Source organism: Pygoscelis adeliae, unplaced genomic scaffold (genome assembly GCF_000699105.1).
Source record: "Pygoscelis adeliae isolate BGI_AS28 unplaced genomic scaffold, ASM69910v1 Scaffold374, whole genome shotgun sequence".
In the NCBI taxonomy this organism is placed as follows: domain Eukaryota; kingdom Metazoa; phylum Chordata; class Aves; order Sphenisciformes; family Spheniscidae; genus Pygoscelis; species Pygoscelis adeliae.
In genome coordinates this window covers 338,397-362,294 of record NW_008824653.1, presented here as the reverse complement: position 1 = coordinate 362,294, position 23,898 = coordinate 338,397, and the positions used below count along the sequence as shown (strand labels likewise).

Genomic DNA, 23,898 nt, shown 5'->3' with positions numbered 1-23,898 from the left:
ACAGAAATGCATCCTCCTCCCTCATTTTATTTTAGGAGGATGTTAATGCTGTGGACAAGCACAGACTTCTAGCTCTGCAGATAAAAATATAACAGGAGTAGCTGTGTGGGTTTCCCTATCCTGTTCTCCCATCTAATGTGCTGTTGCACCCACCTCCGTAGCTGTTCAGCCTTTAGTGTCTTTGCTGTGGTGGCTGCACAGCTGCTGTGTCGAGCTGCTGGCTGCTTAGAGCAAACAAATTCTTAAGAGGCAGTTCAATTATTCAGCATGTTGCTATCAATCCCTAGAGGCCATGGCTCTAAGAGATGCATTAGGGCATCTAATTTGTCTACTTGCTTCCCATGGCTTATTAATAACTTTGCAGAGCACATACAGTATTGCTGCTTGTGTTTGTACAATGATGTTTGCAATATAGCGAAGGGTCTAACACTGCATATAGAAAGTGTTTTGCTTTGTCTACTACAGAGCAAACTCCAATCAGGATCTTGTAACTTATCTGTGCTAGATGCTTTTATTTAAAGCACAGATCGTCTATAAGTGGAATCCTGCTCTCATGCTGATACACAAAGTGCTCAGCAAAGCACAGAGCCCTCTTCTGCTTTTACAGAACAGTTTCAGAGAACAGCTCTGGGGAATGTGTTTGGGCTTCCTCATTACCCCTCAGTGAGTGACAGCAGTTATCCAGCTGCCTTGCTCCAAGGAAGGGAGAAGCTACAGTGTTCCAAGCCAAGCTGTGTAAAGCAGCATAAAGAAGTGGTAACACATTTCACAGGACCATACCTATGAAACATATGCCATTCATCCACTTCTCCACTCCTCTCTGTGGCTCCTCTGAACTTAATGATGGATGAGGCCCCTTTTTCAAGAGTTGAATTTAAACCTTCTCTAACCACCCAGAAGACGGAAGTGGTTGTAGTGGATCAAGCCTGAACACAACATCCAGAAATACACTGTATGTTATCACTATCAGGGTAGATCAGAGTTTGAACCAGCTCTGCCCACTGCAATTTAGCAATCTTTAATACACCTGACAATATTCCGTACAGACTCTTGCATGCAGTATCCTTGCACCTGCAACCTAAAACTATTATTTTCACAACAGAAAAGCTGCACAGTTATTGTGCAGTTTAACTATGAGATAGGAAATGCCTGCACTTGCTGCCTGCACCCAGTTTGCCATGTCACCTTGTCAAGCCAATTACTTTAATTAAAGTTCTGTTTGGCCCTTCTTGACAACTCAGCCTCCAACGATAAAAATATGTATGATGATGATCTGGATGAAGGAGGCAGAACTCATTGTTTTCCAACACCCCTGCTATTACTATCAATTTCACACGAAAGTAGAGCACTTTCTTTGGGAAAAGCAACACAAAAGTGTCACTCAGCTTCATTAGCAGAGTGGTAGTTCTTTGCTCTTCCCGCTCTAAAGCTCTTAGGTGAAGAATTTAGTCCAGTGCTTTGGGAGAGAAACACAAACATTGCTAATTGCACTTGGATTAATATTCTAGGAAATTTAAACAAAGCACTCCGCTGGCAAATTCATTAAGCAGTAGAATAATCCCATCGGGCAAGTACCATAGTGTCAAACTGGTTTTAATCGTGGTGGAAATGTTTTGCTCTTCATGCAAAAACAGTGATTGCAAGATGTGGCATAACTAGAGAGCCCACGGAAACACTGAAGAAAAGTCCATAAGCAATTGATACGAAGGCAATAGAATATCAGAAAATGGTTGGGGACAGTACATTACATTAAGCAATATTTCCATGGGTCCTACATGTTCGAACACCACACCACTCCTGCTCAATTCTGCATTGGAAACTTCTCTGCAGCCTTCCAACCTCACTTAACAGCTTGCTCTCTGCTCAGAGAGGATGAGGACTGTAAGAACAGGAAAGGTACACAATTTATGCAGCTCCCCTGTTTGTTATTATCCTGTGCCTATGAAGGAATGAATAGCTATTTTAGGACAGTGAAAATCATCATTTTTGTATCATTCTTAAGACTACAGCTATTTTATTAGACAGAATTTGCTTTCTGTCCCGCTGATCTTCCAGAACTGGGCTTCTCAAACTTTTTCTGAGCACAGATCTCGTCTGTCCTCAGCCATCTTCACAAAATCCTGCCTCCAAACAGGGATATAACTGCACACACAGAAGCTCCATTCCTCAAGTGAGTTATTGTTTTTCTCATCCTCAAAATAATTTAGTTTCTTTTCTCCCCCCTGCTAGCTCTGTTTGCATCTTGCCCAGCTTTAAAGGCCAGTTTATAGAGAGGGAAAAAAATGTACACAGTGACTACTGAGTGGTTATAAATACTGATTTGGGGCATGCTGCTTTGATTCAAGCAACTGTCCACCAGCCCTGAAGGAAAATGGGTTTAAAGAGAAAAGAAGAAAAGCCAAACCTCTCTATACATTCTGCAGCCCTTAGTCCAGCCTCAAGCTCAGTGGCAGGCAAGTGTCAAAAATAGTCTCTATGCCTGCAGACAAGGCTTTCTGGAATTAGGGTAGTAGCTGTATGAGACAGAAAACCTATACAGTACATGCAGACATAGAGGAAGAATTTCTCTGCTACTCTCAAAATGCAGACATTTTATATGTTTGTGTTTATTTTTTAAGAGGGAAGAGGGAGATTTCCAACAGAGGTGATTTTTTTTCCTTCCCACAAGATTTTGTAATCTCTGAAACAAGGAAGGCTACAGCTTGTTTTGAAAAGATACAGCTCTTGAAAAGGAACTGCTCATGGGAACAATGCAGTGAAAATGTTGCCCCTCAACAGAACAAATCCAAATGATAATCAGAGTTGTTACCTAAAGCAGGCTATATGAAAATCACTTCCAAGAGCCTCATCAGAACCGAGAGACATATTAATACTGAAATATAAGCACTTGCATATCTGTCACTTTTACTAAGTTTTTTTGTGCTGTTTCTACCCCAGGACATACCTGACTCTTGCACTCACTTCCTCGTGAGCACAGAAGTGTCCAATCTTTCCCTCAATTCTATTTTTCTCATAGACATCATTCACTGTTAATTAGGTTTTGCGATTTCCCCACATTCTTTTGATACACCAATAAGCTTATGAAAGTACATGGCTGCTGTGGGAAATCTGGATTACAGTGAAATAAGCTGAAAAGCGTGGTATTTGGCCTTTGTCTCCTGGAAGGGACACATCTACAAACCACTGCAATCCAGTACCTTTAGACAGAAATGGGAGCTTGTGCTGCTGCTCTGTTTAACATTTCCTCCTCTGGAGTGCAGAGGGTCTGCAGACCAGCCACACCTTGCAATAGCTGTGCCTCCTCCTGCAAACAGCAGACAGGTTTAGCATCAATTCATAGATTATTCGGATCCAGTAATTGATACTGGAAGGCAAGTGTTAGATAGCATGCATCTGCCTGTCATAGCTTTAAGACTCATGATTTTGAACGATGCCTAGTAGTGTATGCACATGCTGAAGACTCACACACGATGAACTTGTACTTCATCAGAACTGACCCAATGCTGACCATTTACTCCATCTGGAAAACTAAGATGTCCAGCAAATATGACATAGAACAATTTCATACAACATTATACCACAGTAAAAAATGCACAAAAAAGCTGACAAAACCCAGAAGAGCTGCTAGAAAAATCTAAACAGTAGAAAATAAGCACTTTCTATATAAATCTCACTTTCTTTTTGTATTTGCTATACCCACGCTGGTCTCTCTTTTATTACATTTCTGTACAAAACTGGTATTGGCTCTGTTCTCAGTTAAAGCTCTCACCTCCATACAATTTGCAATTACATCCAAACTTTCTGCCATCAAGATTCAAGATGATTAACTTGCATTTCATTTCCATGATTGTGGCAGCACTTAATAAACAAAGTCCCTACCTATATGTATTTATATAGATATACATGTATATATACACACATACATACATATGACAAACACTGTTGCAGTTATCCTCTCTTCCAGTGTTTGGAGTGACAGTCATCCTAGAAGGTGAAGGCATACACCACTCCCACAACCACAATATTTCCAATTGTTGCTATTATTGCAATCCATAACAATATGGCATCATTTGAAGAACGGGATGTCTCTTCTGGTGGATTCTGCATGGAAGAAGCTGCATGGACGTTGGCTGATGAGTTAAACAAGGAGTACTCTGTACTAAAGTCCTCGTTGGGTGAGTCCATAAAGGCTCCTCCCATAACAGGAAGCTGTGAAGAAAGATAAGGCAAAATTAGATTGAAGGTCAATCTATTTGCTTTGTCTCCAAGTCATTACAAAAGAGTAACCACTAGCAAACCTGCAAAATTACTGAGATTTCATGTATGTGGTGCTAACCTGTCAGGAACACCGCAGACACACACTTTACACTATTTCTTCATTTCTGTTAGTATCAATATTATTGCAGGAAACCTATGTATATTACATGGAATATACGTAAGAGCTGGCATACAGGCTCCAAATCAACCTAAGTAATTATAATTATATGCATTTAGAAAGAAGAGATACAGCTAGCCACAAAGCGCTCACCAAAACGTAGGTTTACAGCAACGTGATTGTTTTGTGACTACCAGCAATGGAATCATACTGCACAAAGGCATCAGAGCAAGCACAGCAAGGACGTGATGCAGAGAATTTGTTCTGCCTTCATGTATGGCTCAGAAGTGAACCCTTGATTTATCTAGAGATCATGCAAAAACATATGAATTGCAAAAGTTGTTACTGTAAAACAGGTGGAGTGTACTCAGTGCTCTAACTTCATTTGCAAAACGCACCATTGCTCACCGATGGAGGATTTATAAATCTATACAGTGGAAAAACTTCAAACTGGATTTTGAAAGGCTCCATAGCAATGAAGTGGCAAATTTCCAACACTTCTCCCACCCCAGACTTCTCCTACTGGGAAGGATAAAGTTTCTTTAGTGCTCTTAGTGGATTCCTCAGTGGTACGAGGAAAACTTCTCAGTAAGATATTCAATACAGGAATATGGCAAAGTTAAAGAAAAAAGGAATTATTTAAACTTGTCTTTATACAGGTTTTAGTTGTCTTCCCAACTTCATCCTAGGTCACAACACATATTCTTCATGATTCAACAACTATTCTACCCTCTACATAGAGGTGCAAAACACATCCTCCTGCAAATGTATGGATTCCTCATGCAGGCAAGGGAAGGATACCTAATGCTCTACTAAGACCATCTGCTACTAAAATAAAGTTCACACAAAGGGTTTTTGCTTCCACCCTTGTTCCTTGCATGTTTGGGAACACAGGTCTGGAAAAGTCTCCCCTGGCTCACTGAGTGCAGGCTCCACAGTCTCATGCAAGTAGAGGACATATTGTTTCAGAGAAAGCTGCAGAACATCTGCTTCACATATCTGTAAACGCTCAGGACACACATTTCTGAATATCCTGTAAAAAGCCAAAGAGCTGCTCGGCAACCTCAGAAACCGCAACTGTTATGTAGTGCAGGAAGAGCACAAGCAGTGTGGCTATCGTAAAGCCCCAAGTCTCTGCAGTACTCAGTAACTAAAACTCCCAGACCATTGTAGTAGGTAGGTAGACCAAACCCATGGAATTACAGGCAAAAAAACCCCCAAACCTAGAGCCATATGTCCAAATCTCTATGCCAGCCTGACCGGAAGGGAAAAATTCCATCATGGCATCGATGACTGGCTTGAACTTGAGCGATGAGTAAAACCTAGACATCAGTGCATCCTACCTACGCTCTCCTTTCAAATCTCGTGGAACTCCAGTGCTTCAAGGAAAGCTGAAAAAGGTCTGGGAATGTTCTCCTTAAGAAACACTTGCTGCAACACCAACCAACCTTTCCTTCCCCACAACGGCTTCAATGCTGCTGCTGTCACCTTCCAGCCTTTAGACCCAATTACAAACTCCTGTTTTACACCCCACTTGTAAATGCTTTTGGCTTTTTTCCATTATTATTCTTTGCCTTTCTCAATAGGGCTTTCTTCTACAGATTAAATCCTCTGGCTCAGTAACAACAAAATAAAAATCCCTCCTGCTGTTATACTAGGAGTAGTACCATTACAACTAGCAGCAGCACAGTACTGTTGAAGTCACCATGGCCTATGAATAACAGAGGAACCAACTTTGCCTTCGCTCAGCCACATCACAGAGTGCTGCATTAAATTAGCATCAGTGTTAAATTACCATGGCCGATACTCACCTGACTGGTAAATGAATCTATCTCTCTCAACACCTTGTCCTTCAACTCCCACATCATATTTTGACTCTCCCAGTAACCTCTCCCAGCCTTTAGACCCAATTACAAACTCCTGTTTTACACCCCACTTGTAAATGCTTTTGGCTTTTTTCCATTATTATTCTTTGCCTTTCTCAATAGGGCTTTCTTCTACAGATTAAATCCTCTGGCTCAGTAACAACAAAATAAAAATCCCTCCTGCTGTTATACTAGGAGTAGTACCATTACAACTAGCAGCAGCACAGTACTGTTGAAGTCACCATGGCCTATGAATAACAGAGGAACCAACTTTGCCTTCGCTCAGCCACATCACAGAGTGCTGCATTAAATTAGCATCAGTGTTAAATTACCATGGCCGATACCTGACTGGTAAATGAATCTATCTCTCTCAACACCTTGTCCTTCAACTCCCACATCATATTTTGACTCTCCCAGTAACCTCTCCCTTTGGTACCAAACTACACCACTCTTGTCTGTTTGCAGCTGTGCTATGGAGGCTGCTAAACAGGACAGGATTTGACGATAAGCCACTTCTCCTCTCCACAGTGATGGCTGTAATCTACAATTTAGAGAGAAGAATTTGAGAAGCTTGAGAATAAAGTAGCTTTTTTTTTTCTTTCTATCCATAACATTTTACAAAGCTATAAAAGATAGACTCTCTTTCAAAGCTGACTGCTGAACAAATTTCATCTGTACTAGAAAATATCGTGTCACATTCAAAATGAAAGAGAGAATGATGAAATACCACAATGGATATGTCATATTACCTAATCCACATTAAATAAAATTATCTTTGAGATCAAATATGATTAGACAAAAGCAGTTTGCAGTCCAAACAGGAAATTGCAAAAGTCAAGTTTGATACATTCCCCCTGCATCAAAGATTTTTGCTGCCAGTTTCAACACGGAGTGTGTTTTAAAGAGAGCAAAAGCTTCCATTTCACAACAAGCCCAGCTTGATGGTTTGAATCCAATTCCACTGGCCTTTTTAATGTCTTGGGATTTGATAAGGAAAACATTGCTCAGTTTAATCAGGATTTCTTTTTATGTAGAGATTCCCATAAAAGGCAATTCTGACTTCAAACACAAAAAAGTGTATTTATGCAGTGATGCTGCCTTTAACGGCTATGGAGACATTAGTTAAAGACCTTCACAGCAAATGATGGGCACACATTTACCATACCGGCAGCAAAATGCTCAATCTGAGGTGCTGCCCTCCTTAGCAAACCATTTTAAGGGTATCAGCATTTAGGGTGGTCAGTTCTGCAAAATCAACTGGAACAACCATCCAAAATACAGAGGTACACATACATGTGCGCTGTTCTGGTGAGTGATACCTGGGTTTTGGGCCACAAATTCTATGCCCTCAATGAGTTATTTGAAGTGACAAGCTTCCACCCTGTTAGTACACCTCGTGCTGTCACAGAGGCAGGGAGCATTCGTGTAGCAGCACAGCTACACACCACACTGCAAATGTCAGATCTGAATCTCCTCGTACCGTCTATGGCTCAAACAAGCTGTTTGCATGATCTGAGGTGAATACATGGTGAAACAGCTCATCTGAATCTCCAAAAGCTTTGCGGTGACCTGATAGAAAGCACTGACATTCAGCCCCTGGCACAGGCTCTTTTTGTAAAATGGACTTCCAGTTTTTCTGTTTGTAGGTCAGTAGCACTTCACCGCAGATCTAGAAATAAACGTTACTGCCAATTTCCCATTTGCAGAAATCACCTCTTACTAAATGCATATTCCCCCCCCCCCTACCCCACTGCTAAAATGGCCTCACATAAGAGCGCAAGAATGGCCATACGGTGTCAGACAAAAAGCCATCTCCCTTGTGTGTTAGCTCCAACAGTGGCCATAAATAGATGCTTAGGAAACAGTAAGAGCACAACAGGACAAGCATGTTTGATACTACCCCTTAACAACTCACAGGCTCCAACTGTTTTCAGCTTAGGAAGTTCATAAGCCAGATGCTATTGCTATGGATTTAATAACTCACAAAGGATTTTGCTACCATGAACTTGCCCAGCCTCCACCTGAGCTCATCTAAAGCTGAGCATCCTTCTCAGTCTGGCCTCTTACTGCCACTTAACAGTAAGGGTTGCCCAGTGACTCGGGTCACATAAATCATCCTTGGGAGATATGCCCACCTCTCTACTGGAGAAAGGGAAGAACAGATGATTAATATCAACTGGCAATCTATCTTTTTGGTAGATTAACTTCAGTAAGATGAATCTTATCTTCAGTCTTGATGTCTCTGTTCTCCCAAAAGGTACAGTATTTTCCCTCTTCAGTCTTATTTGAGGTATTACATTAGAGGCTGTGAGACATCCAGACCCGACACTAATGGGAGTTGCGAAGTGCCTGTGATAAAAGTAGGCTAAGGACAGAAAGCCTTCAATGCTTTCTGTGCTTGCTCTATTTGTCTGTCTGTGCCTCCACAAAGCAAATATATGCCAATTTACATAGGCCAAAAACTTCACCCATGTCACTGCCATTACAGTGACCTGTAGTCTGTTTTAGCCTCAAAGGGTTTTTATAGCTCAGGCAAAGCTGTGCAGAGCCTGTGCCACCCTCCGCAAAAGCACTGGGTGAGGAGGCCAGGGCAAAGGGTTAACTGGGAAATGCGACAGTGAGGGACATGGCAGGAGCAGATGGCGAGGGGGAATGCTGTAGCACTGTTAGGAAATGAAACTCTTTTCCTAGTGACTACGTCGATATTGTTAAGTAGCGCTAATAGTACTTCGCTTGCTAAATGGCTTCTGGGACTGGTGAAGAAAGAATTCAAATCATTAAATAGCAACAGGGAGAAAGCCAAACAGCAAAATGTCAAGTGGTAATGAGAACACCCACTGCGCTGAATACCTCCTACTGACATCCAAGAGGATGCTTTAGGGTCACGAGGAGGAGAACAAGGCTCTTGAACAGTTAAGTGATACACTTTCCAGTTAGCAGAAAAATCCTATTTTATAACCAAAACGATTCACATGAAGGAAAAACAACATGTCAGGTACCAGTCACTGATACTCTAAAAATGATAGCTTTCTTAAGTAGTATCACATAAAATCCGTCACTTAGCAATAATATTGCTCCGTTTCTTTGAGAATCAGGTGTCCGTCTTTTTTCATAGTCAGCTAGAGAAGTGTAACAGTTCCTGCTACCTCATTGGGAAACCAGACTTGGCATAGAGATTTGAAAGCATAGCTGAATCTTCTAGTAGCCACTTTCCAGAAGTGAGGAAACCTCAGCAGTGGCTTTAACAGATGTGCTGTATCTTGGCCCTGGCCTTACCACACACCTCACCGGGAATGGGATGCTGAGAGGTGAAATGTCACCCCAGCTCAGATGTTGTTCTGTAAAATACCTGTTGTTACTTCAGAATATCTAATTTTTCAGGGTTTCTTTTAGGTTAAATTTTAGATAGCATGTTTTTACATGATGGCATATTCTGAATACATAATATGAAATTATTATTTCCTTCTGCCCTGGCAGCGTGTGATTGCCACAGTGCATATTTGTTTCTGAAAATCTTCTAGCTGCAATCACAAATCAGTCTAACGCAGTTGTCAAAGATGGCAGCAATACACAGGTTTGCAAAAGCATCATAACCACATTTTAATTCTTAAGCTCTTTTTAAAGAAATTTTTTGCCCTAAAGAGACACCCCACATGACAAATATTCTCCCCACACTGTCTTGTGTCTCACAGGTACATGCATATATATATATATATAGATAGATATATTCTCCTCATCTAAAGCATGTACTACTATATAAATGAAGACGTCTTTGCTACTATTTATTTACTGGTAATGTCTGGAGAAGCAAGTTCTTCTTTCCACCGTTTGCCAGAATATCACCCTACTACTTACAACACGAGGATTGGGTACACAGTGACAATCAGGACAGTTATTCCATGTTCACTACAAGCAGATTAGTTAAATGCATTAAACTCCCACACAACCAGAATTAAAGGACACCTAAGGCAATCTTCTTCAATTCAATTAAATAGGTCTAATTCTGAAGAGGGAGGATACATGCAAATGCTTTATGCAGTTAACTTCAAATTATCATTTTAACTAAATTTAGATCCCTGCTTCACCCTGAAATCACAGTCTAAGATTGACAAGCTTAGGAAAAACAGCAGCTTATTTTCAAAATATAGTTGTTAAAATGCTTACTGTACCAGTGGCAATGGAAAATTTTCACTCTAATTTGGAAGCATCAGGATTTCACCTGTTATTTCACCTCTTCATCCTATCCTACCTCAATCTCCGCTTTTCTTCCAATTCGCGATATTCCTAAGACGGATGTATTACTTCTGCTGCTGCTTTCCTGATTTGTGCTAGGCTAGATGTAATGTCTTTGTCCTTTTATATGAGATCACTGTTAAAAGTTGTTACTTATCAGCATTATCTCAGAAGCCGGAGGTGCAAGTTTCAGCCTTGCTGTTGAACCACACGAAGAGTTGCCTTGACCAACAGGTATCTAGAGATTTGGAAAGGAACATCCAAAGATGACCAGAGCTGCAGCAGACACTTCAATTCTGAGTTTGCTCTTGGCTGTAGAAACTGGTTTCCCTTAACTAAAGTATTCCTACGGATAACCAAGCTCAGCTAGATCTCTAGCTGTCCCTAAGCACAGCTACCCAAGCCCCTTATATGAGAACATGCCTTGTGCAGACTGGAGCACCTCTCTGTGGAAAGTTATTCTGCTAAATCAGCTGCAAGAAACAGTATAAATAACACAGGAAGGTAAGTGGGTTTATCCTCATTATTTCACTCATATTTCTGCATAGGTAGCATTCAAGATACCTTAGTGATAAACATGCTGTGATTCCATTCCCACAATTTACATCTGCCTAGTGCCTCCTTGAAATAGCTTTTATTATTTCAAAAAGAACCCTACCGCTTTTGAACTATTATTCTCAACAACTGCCATTGGATTTCATCTTCCAAGTGTGGAAAACTGAGAACAAACAAAAGCCTTTTTATTGCTGACAAGCAATAAGTCCCAAATGGAAATAGAGGAGGAGTTTCTCATCCTATCCCTGGTCTCAATAATTCCTCCTCTCTTTCCAGTCAATGCCAGCAATGCTGCATCAAAGAAAAGAGCAAGCTTTGTCAATGTTGAACAGAAATGCAACCAACCTGTATCAAGAAGCTGCAAATCGGTCACTGATAATTTAAATTGTGAATCTGTATACTCTAAATTGGAGGTGGTGGTGAATATCAGAGAAGCGTGCAGGGCAATCAAGCAGACATGCTTTAAACTATCAGGATGTGCCAGGAACAATCATTCAAGCAGCAGCACTAGCTGACCTTCCACATAACTAATACAACTGAGGCTACCATCCTATTGTGGACACCATGCTGGGGAAGTAGAAGATGCCTGGGTCCCATTTACGTATAGTTATAACTTTCATGCTTCCAGGAGCACATGCACATAAAAGAAAAAATACAAACAGGGGGAACCAGAAAGACGAGTATTTATCAGTATGGAAAAACTCAGTAGAGGCTATAAAACTAATCATCGGTGTTACCATGAGTAGGAGCTATTCAAATCTGTTTACAATTTCCAAAACTGGCAAAACAGAGGACCTTTCACACCATGCATAGTCACACTGGGGAACTCAGAACAGGAACTCCTTTAGAGATAAAAGCAACCTGCAGAGTTGTATCTGTTTAATATTAAACACAATTCTGGAAAGGCTTCAAACAACAAGCTCCTGAGTTTAAACTTGTTAATCATATGTGAGAAGAAAGAGGTGCTGATTATCCCACCTATTGGAGGGTTTCTTGCACAACCTTCTGATATTTTTGGCATTGGTAACTTCAAAGCTGACCTACTGGATTTCACTGGACTTATGTGGTCTCCTGCTCTGATCCAGGCTGGCAATTCTTTTCTGGTGTCAAGTTCCTCTATTGAAAAAAAGAAAAAGAAAAAAAGAAAAAGAGCAATCCGGGGGAAAAGAAAGGAACACTGCCTAGGGCATAATGTTTTAATGTCTCAAGGGACAGCTTTGCTCTAAAGACACAAGGAGATACTGCTGACTGGAAGCAAGCACACAGCTACCCAGTATCAGTGGAAGTTTCAGTTGTTCTTATGCAGAGGGTAAGTGGCTCTCCACATGCCAGAGGATAAAGAGGAAAAGAAGAGTAACACAAGCTGGTTGTAATGACACTGCATATCTGCGAGAGGAAAGGGCATTCCCACCATAAATAGAAAAGTCAAATGATGAGGTGTAAGCGGAAAACCACAGAGCAGAGCTCAAGAGCGGGTGTACAGGAAAAACTGAACAAAGCCTAATCCCATTTCTGAAAGTGAAAAAGGGCTGCACAAGCCCTTCCTCCGCCGTCATCTTTGCAGCCATGTTCATCTCTGACAAAATGTCGATACCTCATTATCAATTTACTGTTGTGGCCAAGCTATCTGGTAGCAGAGAAAGGGGCTGATATTCATATTCTTTTGATTTCCCTTCTGCTCCCTCTCCCTTAGCCTGACAAGATGCTTAGGCTATTCCTGGGGCGGGGGGCAGGGGGGGGGCAAGGATGGGAATTGGCAGACATTCACAGTAATGGAAGCAACAAAACAATTTCAAAACTAGAAAAAATTCTAGATGAAAAATTGTTTAAATCACTAGACTTCAGGAGTGGGCAAAAGTAGTGATTTCATAAATGACTGTATCCTTCAGTATTCACTAATCAGGATGCTTCTCACAAAGACTAAAAGAATGTCAAGGGGCAGGTGTTATGGGCTAGACCTAGAAAGATGCAACACTTTGGACATCATCTTATTCCTCTAGAGAAAAAAATAATTACATACAAATTCCTCTGTGTTGCATATGCTGACCACTGTTCAAACCAAAATGCAGTAGCAATAAAAAAAGTCTTGCATGCTAGCTCCAATCCCTGCTACACAACCCATGAAAAATTAATTGGCTGAGTTTAACTAAACCACACTAACAGCCATAATATAGCTTAGCTCTATTTCATCAGCAAAATTACTTTATATTCCATGCAGACTCAAAAGCTATCAAACTATACATCTGATGTATTTTACACAGTGATGGTTGTACTACAAAGACAGGTTGGGATACATTTGCCTATTGAGGGAAGTAATCGCTACCATTGCAGCTCTGCTGTACCTAATGATATGATATAAATGCCTCTTTTTCAGCACCTTTGAGGCAGCCACCTGGAATCTATCCTCATTTATGATAACATAAGAGTTAGGTCAGTCTCCCTATCATAATGCAAACCCAGTGGAAAAAATTATTCTATGATGATTTCCAGAGATTAATTCTCCCATGCAAAATACTCGCAGGCATCCAATAGAAAGCCTCAGGAGGGAAATTAAAACAATGTAATAGCCTCAACTTATTCCATAATTATTATTTTCCTTGAGTTTATATATGCTATCAGACTCCCTGAAAAAACAGAGGAGAGAGAAAATTGGCAACAATGTATATAATTTTATTTCAGCTATACGTCATTTTTGTCCATTTTTTTCCTATTTATTTTTTTTCTTTCCCTTTCATCCTCATGTTGCATTACATTCTCACAAAGAAAAAAAGGCAGGGGGGAGCACTGAGGTATGTTAACAGAATATCTGAGGTATATCTCTCACTTCTTACCTAAGGCTACTTTTCTAAACATTTTTGCTTGCTTACTTGGCAGCTAGTTCAAGACACACAAGAAGCCTGAGAGTCAACTGCTGTCCTGGTTTCCGCAGGGATAGAGTTAATTTCCTTCCTAGTAGCTGGTACAGTGCTGTGTTTTGGATTTAGGGTGAGAACAATGTTGATAACGCACCGATGTTTTAGTTGTTGCTGGGTAGTGCTTACACTAGTCAAGGACTTTTCAGCTTCCCATGCTCTACCGACTGAGAAGGCTGGAGGTGCACAGGGGGCTGGGAGGGGGCACAGCCAGGACAGCTGACCCAAACTGGCCAAAGGGACATTCCATACCATATGACATCATGCTCAGCATATAAAGCCGGGGGAAGAAGAAGGAAGGGGGGGACGTTCGGAGTTTGTCTTCCCAAGCAACTGTTACACGTGACGGAGCCCTGCTTTCCTGGAGATGGCTGAACACCTGCCTGCCGATGGGCAGTAGTGAATGAATGCCTTGTTTTGCTTTGCTTGCGTGCGTGGCTTTTTCTTTACCTATTAAATTGTCTTTATCTCAACCCACGAGTTTTCTCACTTTTACCCTTCCGATTCTCTCCCCCATCCCACCGGGGGGCAGGGGGGAAGGGGGAGTGAGCGAGCGGCTGTGTGGTACTCAGTTGCCGACTGAGGTTAAACCACAACAGATGGACAAAAAAGGGAGAAAAAGCTGACACAGTCTTAGCCCTCTTCATGTCTGGAGACCTTCAGGGTAGCGGCCAACACGAAGGTCAAATAAACCATATGGAGCAGCTTCTAGGAAGAAAGGAGGACTGTCAAATGTTATCCTGACTGTGTACACTTCACTTGATAGAACACCAACATCTGGCAGGCTGCCATACTTCTTGATCCCATCAGGCACATCAGGCCCAACATATGGCTCAAACAACCTATAGACTGCACATCCTCCTCAACTTATTCTGTAATGCTTCAGTAGTGGTTTATACCTGAAAAACAAAACACAGGAATTTGCTTAAAAATTAATCCTATTCTCTTGCATTTTTGTCTCATGAGTGAGACAAAATACACAAGAGAATAGAAATTAGAAGGTGATAAAATGTCAACAATTTCCTAATTTCTAGTATTTGAAGAGCAGTATTCATTGTGCTAAGAAAAGTTTCTTTCAACATAACTATTTGTTGAATGTCATGAAGAGACTAAAAGCTCAATCACGTGTAAATCTTGAGTGCTTAAGAACTCAGTGCCACCAGACAACTATTTCAACCATCTTCTAGGATTTACTGTTCCCACAGCAGAGCCTGAGGAACAGAAGTAACATGTGTTTCTTATCCACTTTGGTGCAAAGTCCGCAGACATAACGTGAACACATTTCACAAATGACTTAAAATAAGCCTGGATCACTTTGCTTTGAAGTAAAAGAGGAGCACCCATACAGGACCTTTCACTGCCTCTTTTGGGGGGGACAGAAACCTTCATCAAAGTGTGAGAACAGCCATCATCAGAGCCAAATATTCCATATGTTCTCACAAATCCAGATTGTCACAACCTAGGTTTGCCAGAGGTACTAAGACCACCAAGGGATAACATCTTTATCATGCCAAACAAAAACAGAACAGCCAAGCCATCTGTGTTTGTGTGCTTATGTTTAAGATTGTTCAAACAGTTCAGAGCACGTTACAGAAAAATATAATAAATTATACATTGATTCGTTCTCTCTAGATAAGCGTGTCTATATATGTGTAGGCAAAATAGCACTCCTTAGTGGCTGACATATGCACAGGATAAGCACAAATCAATGTATAATTTATTATACTTCTATTTGCAATTTGGTATTTGTGCTCTGAACTCTTGCAGTTGGTGGGGCTGTACAGGATAATTAAAGACATGAATATGTAACAGCTTTCCTCAGGAATGAATTTTTTCCTACCCAAAAGTGATTTCTGTAAAAACTTGTTCAGTTATTCTCGTGTTATGGAAGGCTGAGCAGGGAACAAAGAAAATAAAGTCAAAATGTATTGTATTTGCATTTTCCCCCCATTTTATTCAGTGAATCTGAACTATGGAATCACTACTGGCCTGGAGAGCTGGAACAGTTCAGAGAGAACGAGTAATTCAGTGGCATGCCATGCTTTATAGAAGATGCAAGTTTGCACCCCCACGGTGTCTTAGGATCTTAGGGTCCTTGGAGCTAGGTTCTGAAAATACAAGTGTCTTAAGACACTTGTAATAAACAGGAGAGAAATGTTGTCCCTGAGCTTGATAGCTGTCCCTAAGTCTGACACACAACTCAGGTGCAGAAGAAATCACCACCACCAGAACACCACACCAGTTGAAAAGTCTTTCACGTAAAGGCTATCGAAAAGTAATCAGAATGGGCTGGCTGGTCAAACCCTCATCAAGCAGGGTTTCTCCAGAGCCTTCCAGCCAAAGTAAACATACTTCTTCAAACGTGAAGTTCAGAGCCCTCTGAACTTCAGATGGTCAAAGCAACAAAACAGCTAAGGGAGACTTTGGTGCTTTAAGAGACAAGGTTCAGAGTGAAGCAAGACAAGTACACGCACATACCCTTAGATTGATACTCACTTGTACGTGCACATACGTGACTACATGCACAAATTTGTGGTGGTATCTTACACCTACAGATGGGATTTTAAAATAGTCAATCTGGCCAAAAGCAGTCTAAGACTGAGAATAAACTTCAACTACTGGAACGTAAAAAGTAAGCTAAAATATTAGGTAAGTGAACTGCACCAAAAGCCAAAACACTGTTTTGTTAAGCCCTTAGTACAAGTTCTACAAAAACAGTTGCAAAAAATGCCTGGCAGAAGTGTAACACACTCGGCTACAGGAAACCTTAGCATGTGCATGGCAGTGCAGTCCCCAACACAACTGAGGAGCTGGCTGGGTTCTTCAGTCCAAAGCTTACGTACTTAGGTAAGTAATGAACTCACTGATCTAGATTATAATACTTTTACCCACGCTGAGGTTTTATTTATGACCCCACTGAAACCAATTTAAGTAAAATATCATACTCTCATTTTTTCATGTCATCAATGGGTGTATGGTAAAAAGATTAAATGATGAAGGAGATAAAAATTGGAGAGGTCCCAAAGATTCTCATCGAGGAGCCACTAGTTCTGATACAGGTACAGCTCAGTTAAAAATGGATGTTTGGGATATCCCTGCATCATTTAGTCCAGCCTTTGAACTCAGGTGGACTGCCTAATAAGGGAGACCTCTTAAAGAAAGGTAACAGGCAAAGAAAATTTGATCTGAGCTAACCCTAAAACATTCTGGAGGTTGTTGCTTCCTGGGGAGAAAAAGGTCTCTCCCTCACCCCAGCAGCCTGACAGCTATCCATCTACCCACAGAGGGACTTACCCCAGCCACGCTGAAGTCTTCAGAATTGCAGCTCAAGCTTTTTTCAAGCTGAGCATCACTCATCAAAAATCCAACACAGGAATATTAATAAGCAGCATGGGAATCTTTCAGCAACAACAGTGCAAATATCTAGCACTTGTAAAAATGCAAGCATCCTTCTCATCTTTAATCACCTATGTTTTGAAATGCTGGATTGAAGATCTCTATTTCAAAAATATCTCCAAGAGATTTATGTATCCCACACCACCATTCTGTGTCTTACATTAATAAATCCATAATGCAATGAGGTACTGAGAGCTCAGGAAGAAAAGTCGCAAACAAAAATGGTTACAACTCATGCCCCAAGAAACAATTAAAGCCATCAGAAAAAAACCACAAAGAGAGGTTCACTCCATCTGGTTTGCACTCTCAGAAGCAGTCTCTTTAAAAACATTCTCAAACTCACCATGCAGTCAAAAGGAGGCAAATTTAGGAATTTAAACTGGACATCAAGATCTCCCTTGGGAAGACACCTATTGCTTTCTGTTGGCAATATAGAGGAATGTAAGTACTTAATCTTGAGGGAGTGCACACATTGCTCATTTACAACTTTATACAAGAAACTTTTACCTTGTCAGGTGCTGATAGAAACTTATTTCCTTCTATCGTTATTACATTTATGGCTTTAGAGTTGCACGAATAAAGTAGCAGACACACACACATCTGAAATGATCTACATAGACCCATCTTAAACGTAACTAAACCAGTAAACTAATATTACAAGAAATGCCAGAGGAGAAGGAAAAGATTTTTCAAAAGAAATTGTAATTTTTTTGAAGCAATTCTGCATTTTGTCATTTTGAAAGTGCCCTGCAACTCACGAGTCCTTTTGTAATATGAATTGTATGTAATTGTATATAATCGTAATACGAATTGTAATACGATTGTACACTGAAAGCATAGTCAAAGGGATAAAAGCAAATAGATGACTCTAATAAACAGATGACCATGTTCATCCAAGTTAAAATGAGGTCAAGTTAGAAAGTTTAAACCATTCCAAATAAAACAATGTTTTCTACATACTTGTTGGTAGGTCTGAACTCAAGACAACTTTTTATGCAAAGTTTCTCCAAGGCCTGAGTAAGACCTTTGCACTCCATAAAAGCAGAGATGCTGCTCTGATTGCTTTCCTCCTAGCGCATTCAATATCTGATCCAGTTCTCCCTTGAAAATAAATTGGAAACCATGCCATAATATCATAATGCACTCCCTGACTGGAGAGACTGTACAAAATTGATCTCTGAATTACATCCTTAAAGGAGAACATAATTCCTTTCATCTGTGGTTTACCATTACTTGAAGTTCCTCTAAGTTAAGGAAAGACATTATTTATTTATTGGCAAGTACATGAATTAATTACAGAATAAAAACACATTTAATCCATCCTGTTGCTCAAACAGCGTCATGGAAATATAACTGATAAAATGCAGTACATTGACGCAAGAGGACTGCCCAGCTTAGAGATTCACCACCAGCTACACAAGAATAAGCTCCAGCTCAGTTCAGGAACAAGTGACCTAAAGAAGTGGGAAATTATAAAATATTAAAAAAATCTTCCAGGCTTGGCTTGTACGGGAAACTTGAAAATTGCTCTTGAACCTTTTATTTCCAGATTGCTGGTATGAATTCAAGTTAAGTCAGTGAAACAAACAAACCAAATTGAAGAGATGAATACGACATGGTCTCAGGCCAATTCCAAACCACATCCCATTACAGTACAATCTAGGGGGCTTGTAGAAGCCAGTGGAAAACCTCTGCTGGCTTCAAAGCAGAAACACTAGAGAACATAGACAGCCACCCAATTGGAAAAGAATAGTTTGAGACATACTGGGCACCACGGGCAAGCAGGCTGGTGCTCATCAAGAAACTCTTATTTGTATCCTTGCTATTGCCTGAGTCAGTACGTTCAGAAACTTACATTTCTCTGTGCTTCTTTCATCTCTTTTTTTTTTTTTTTTTACTTCTTCATAAAAGTTCAGGGTTTTTTTTGGCAAAATGGTTGAGCTCTACTGTGGTTTCACTTAGTTCTAGTTTACACAAAGCCTGCCACAATGAGGTCCCAGTCTTGCCTAGGCACTTCGACTACAGCGTAATTAATATACAGCTATAACTATATCAGTGGCTCTTTATACCAAGAGCCAATACAGTGTGAGCAACCAACTGCTGTCAGATATCCTTTATCCTTGCATGGCATATCCATATCTGCTATATGCATAAGAAAATCAAAGCTGTGGATTCACTGAACTCAGCTCTCCTCTTTGCGTTAGTTTTATATTGACATTTGCTGCAATAATATAATATCAGTTTGGGGGAATTATAAGCAAAAAATCACACATGTCATTTTTTCACCTCATTTATGTTAGGAAACGCAGCAGTGTAGAGTCTGCCCATTCAGAACAACCTGAAACTAGAAAGGATTCCCTTTGGGAAAATCCTGAAGACGTTTGAGAAGGTAGAGTTTCATTATCCCAAAGTGAATCTCTGAACAAACCTGTTTGACCCCGCAGTGATACAAAACACAGTTACATGAAACACACATACAATGACAAAAAGCAGCAAGTCAAACTCCTCAGAAGGACTGCAAGAAATGTGACTGCAATCCCTAAGAAGAAGGACTGGGTCCCAGTAAATAAAAGAGCAAATGCAGCATGGTTAAAATTTAATTATATTTGGCTCCCTCAGAACAGATGCTCACAGACAGATTTCTGTTTCACCCACTAATGACTGTCATACACTATCATGTCACTGATTTCAGAGGGCTGCAGGGTTTATACGCTTGCAGGCAAAACTGACAAGACACAACTAAAGAATATTCACAAAATCCAACACCCTGCTTAGTCCAACGGGGATATTCAGATACTGCGATGGAGATAAGAGAACCAGACTGTGCCATGCCGTTTCAGGAAAAGAAATAATCGTCAGACTGTGCTGGTGCTTGCTACAGCTTCTGCACGTAAAAGCAATGGCCCTCCTGACTGTGGCTTGGGAAGCCACAGTGTGCTCCTTCTCTTCACTCTCTGGTCTGGGTTTCTGGATCATCACTTACTGCTGAAAGGATAACAGGAGGTAGTGGTACGAGAAGACAGACACAGATAGACAGGGGGACAGATGGAAGAGGTACATCTCAAATATGTGCAGGGGAAGGCAATCTGTTGGGAAGTCATATATGCCTTGTGTACTTCACATTGACCCAGAGTAAACCCCCTCCCAAGAAATTTAAGAGAGTCTTTCTCATTACTTCAGATATGAGCTCCATAAGATTTTATAATGGGCCTTGGTCAGCTTCAACTTTCTGCTGCAAGATCTAGAAAGAATGAGATGGGAACTGAATATTCATTCCTTAGTCCAAGGCCATGTTTCTCAAGCTTGGGTCTTCCCAGCTCAGATGAGAACACATCAAAATGGAGCTCGAGTCTGGAGTTATGCTGCACTGCTGCCATGAACTTCATTTCATCCAATTTTATCAAGATCAGCTTCTTTTTCTTACAGCTTAAGTAGGGAAGGAAGAGGAAAGAGAAAAACCTTCTGCCCCTCACCCTCACTTCTGGGGGTGGACAGAGCCTCAGTGTGAAAAAAGGGACTAACTTACCAACCCACACATACACATAAGGGTCACCACCGATGTTAAACATGTTCTTCAAATTCCAAGCAGGTATCCCAGGCTGTGTATACCAGCTCTGCCCACAGCAGCATTTTCCTTTCCACAAGGCACTAAATTAACCCCAGCACTGATAGGACAAGAACAGTGCTGCCATCTCCAAGGTGAAAGCAGAGCCTAGATTTTGCATGCCAGCCCCAGAGATAGAATAGTTGTTCGCTAGCTTGCCCAAGCCATAGCAGAAGAGTTAGCTTCCACTTCTCTCCTTCCATTAGGACCCATGTCCCTCCACAGTCCCACTGTGCAGGCACTACTTGTGTTTCCACAAAGGGAAAGTGCTCACTCTTCGAGGAGCTGCAGAAAAGCTGAGGTTCTGCTTTGAAAATGCCACCAGTACCCCTTGCCTATAGATACCCACACTCCCTGTAAATCTGACCAATACCCATCCTTTCTGTTTCAAGCTCCTTACAGTTGTACCATAAGAAAAAAAAAGAAGGAACATTAACAATTCATCCAAGTCTTGCTGACCTGACGGAGAAAAAGAAAAAAAAAGAGAAAAAAGGTTTCTAGAAAGCATTAAAGTGCATGACTCAGTAATGAGGAAATATCATTGGTCATGTCTGCCTTCAGAATGAACCTTTCAATGAAAAGTACAGTACATCTTGTGTCATGAAAATTCTTATCTATTACTTGGAACCAAGCCCCGGCTGCCAATTGATCTTGGCCTGTGAAGGCTCCAAACGAGATGGGCTTTGAGCAAGAATCTGCTCACATACAGAGAACAGCAGCAAAACCAGCCAGTCAGGATTTGTGTCAGAACAAGATCTGTGTTACAAATCTGGTTATTGCACAATGAAGCAGGAAAAAAAGGAAACGTGGAACTAATTTTCTTTGTGGACCTTAATCCTTCCCCCAATTCATAATCCTTCCCTCTGATTCATATGTTAAGCTCTTTCTTGTCTTATCTTGTCTGTTTTGATTGTAAGCTCTTCAGGGTTTTCTGCGCTTGTTCAGTGTCCACCACAAGACCAGCTGATGAATCTCTGGAGGATTACCAGTGTTCAGCTCACCTCTAACTCCAAAGCTGCCTTGATCTGTAATGGACTAGTGACATTCTGATGTAATTTTTAATTGTTCTCCTCTATAGCTTGTTTCACCAGTCCTAATGAACCAGTGGCTTCACAGCACTGAACAAACTCAAAATCTAGCAGGCTGTTCTACTTCTGTTAGAAGAATAACTCCTATAGATTTTTTCCTTCAGATCAGCCGAAGGCTGATGTTGAACACTTTTCATGAAGAGGCTAAAATACAAGGGCGTGCTCATTCTTCTCTTCAGAAAACACCATGTATGGGCTACAGCAGGGGAAAGGTCCTTATTACAAAAGGTAATTGCCTCATGTCAATTCTTTCAACCATTGTCTTCTCTTGGGGTTAAGCTAGGGGAAAAAGAAAACGGCCATTCCCCAAAAGACTTGTGCCAGAACAAACAGCCTTACGACCAAGCAGTGAAGACTGGCAGACATAGCTAATATCACCCAAATTATTCAGGTTGGGCCTGCTGAAAAAAAATGAAACTGAGGAACCAGAGCAAAGACTGTGTGCAGTTTTGGGTGCCTCAATATAAGAAGGACATCAAACTATTACAGTGTGTCCAGAGGAGGGCGACCAAAATGGTGAAAGGTCTTGAGGGTGAGACTTATGAGGAGCAGCTGAGGTCACTTGGTTTGTTCAGCTTGGAGAAGAAAAGGCTGAGGGGTGACCTCATTGCAGTCTACAACTTCCTCAAGAAGGGCAGCGGAGGGGGAGGTGCTGATCTCCTCTCTCTGGTGACCAGTGATAGGACATGAGGAAATGGAATGAAGCTGCATCAGGGGAAGTTCAGATTGGACATTAGGAAAAGGTTCTTCACTGAGAGGGTGGTCAATCACTGGAACAGGCTCCCCAGGGAAGTGGTCATGACACCAAGACTGTCAGAGTTCAAGGAACGTCTGGATGACACTCTTAGTCGTATGGTTTAATTTTAGGTAGTCCTGTAAGGAGCAGGGAGTTGGACTCAATGATCCTTATGGGTCCCTTCCAACCTGAGATGTTCTATGACTCTATTATATGCACTTCAGTCACATTTCATCTTGTATCCTTTCTCCATCTCACTCTCATCTCTCCTTCTCTGCTCCCATTCTATTTTCCCTTATTTTTTTCATCCAGCTCTATTTCCCCTCTTACCGCTCCAATTCCTCTACTATTAAGTACCTGTTCTCCTGCCTTTGATCCATCTCAATTACATAGACCATGACTGATTTTGGTCAAAGGCTGCCTGGCATTCTGGAGCTGAAAAGTGCACAGCTGATCCCTGTTGATCTCTAGTTATGACAGTAGAAAAGGCAAGAAAATACAGCATCAGCATCTGCCAACTGTCCTTGGGCATCTAGAGACTGATGGAGTGACTACGTCAGTAGACGCGGGAAGGGCTACCGATGTCGTCTACCTGGACCTCTGTAAGGCCTTTGACATGGTCCCCCACAACATCCTTCTCTCTAAACTGGAGACACGTGGATTTGATGGGTGGACTGTCCAGTGGGTGAGGAATTGGTTAGATGGTCGCATCCAGAGGGTAGTGGTCAACAGCTCAATGTCCAGATGGAGACTGGTGACAAGTGGCATCCCGCAGGGGTCCATATTGGGACCGGTACTGTTTAATATCTTCATCAATCACATAGACAGTGGGATCGAGTGCACCCTCAGCAAGTTTGCAGATGACACCAAGCTGAGTGGTGCAGTCGACATGCCAGAGGGACGGGATGCCATCCAGAGGGACCTGGACAAGCTCGAGAAGTGGGCCTGTGTGAACCTCATGAGGTTTAACAAGGCCAAGTGCAAGGTCCTGCACCTGGGTCAGGGCAACCCCCAGTATCAGTACAGGCTGGGGGATGAAGGGATTGAGAGCAGCCCTGCCAAGAAGGACTTGTGGGTGCTGGTGGATGAAAAGCTGGACATGAGCCAGCAATGTGCGCTCGCAGCCCAGAAGGC

At 41.4% G+C, this 23,898-nt stretch overlaps 1 protein-coding gene across 1 annotated transcript; it reads right to left on the bottom strand.

Moving 5' to 3' along the window:
• Positions 1 to 3,984: 3,984 nt before the first annotated feature.
• On the bottom strand, positions 3,985 to 23,162 carry LOC103915675 (chromosome unknown open reading frame, human C14orf132). The gene is made up of 4 exons (XM_009322551.1): positions 23,095 to 23,162; positions 6,573 to 6,781; positions 6,187 to 6,273; positions 3,985 to 4,262 (listed from the first exon to the last, which is right to left on the bottom strand). The coding sequence occupies exons 1-4, from the start codon at positions 23,160 to 23,162 to the stop codon at positions 3,985 to 3,987; spliced, it is 642 nt and encodes a 213-aa protein (XP_009320826.1).
• Positions 23,163 to 23,898: the final 736 nt, after the last annotated feature.

Excerpts from the sequence above, each read along its gene's own strand:
- LOC103915675 (XM_009322551.1), bottom strand. The coding sequence starts at position 23,162 with ATGGTCTATGTAATTGAGATGGATCAAAGGCAGGAGAACAGGTACTTA. Across the intron at positions 6,782-23,094 it reads ATAGTAGAGGAATTGGAGCG|ATTACAGCCATCACTGTGGA; the intron begins GTAAGAGGGGAA and ends TCTAAATTGTAG. Across the intron at positions 6,274-6,572 it reads CCAGTCAGGTATCGGCCATG|GCTGGGAGAGGTTACTGGGA; the intron begins GTAATTTAACAC and ends TTGGGTCTAAAG.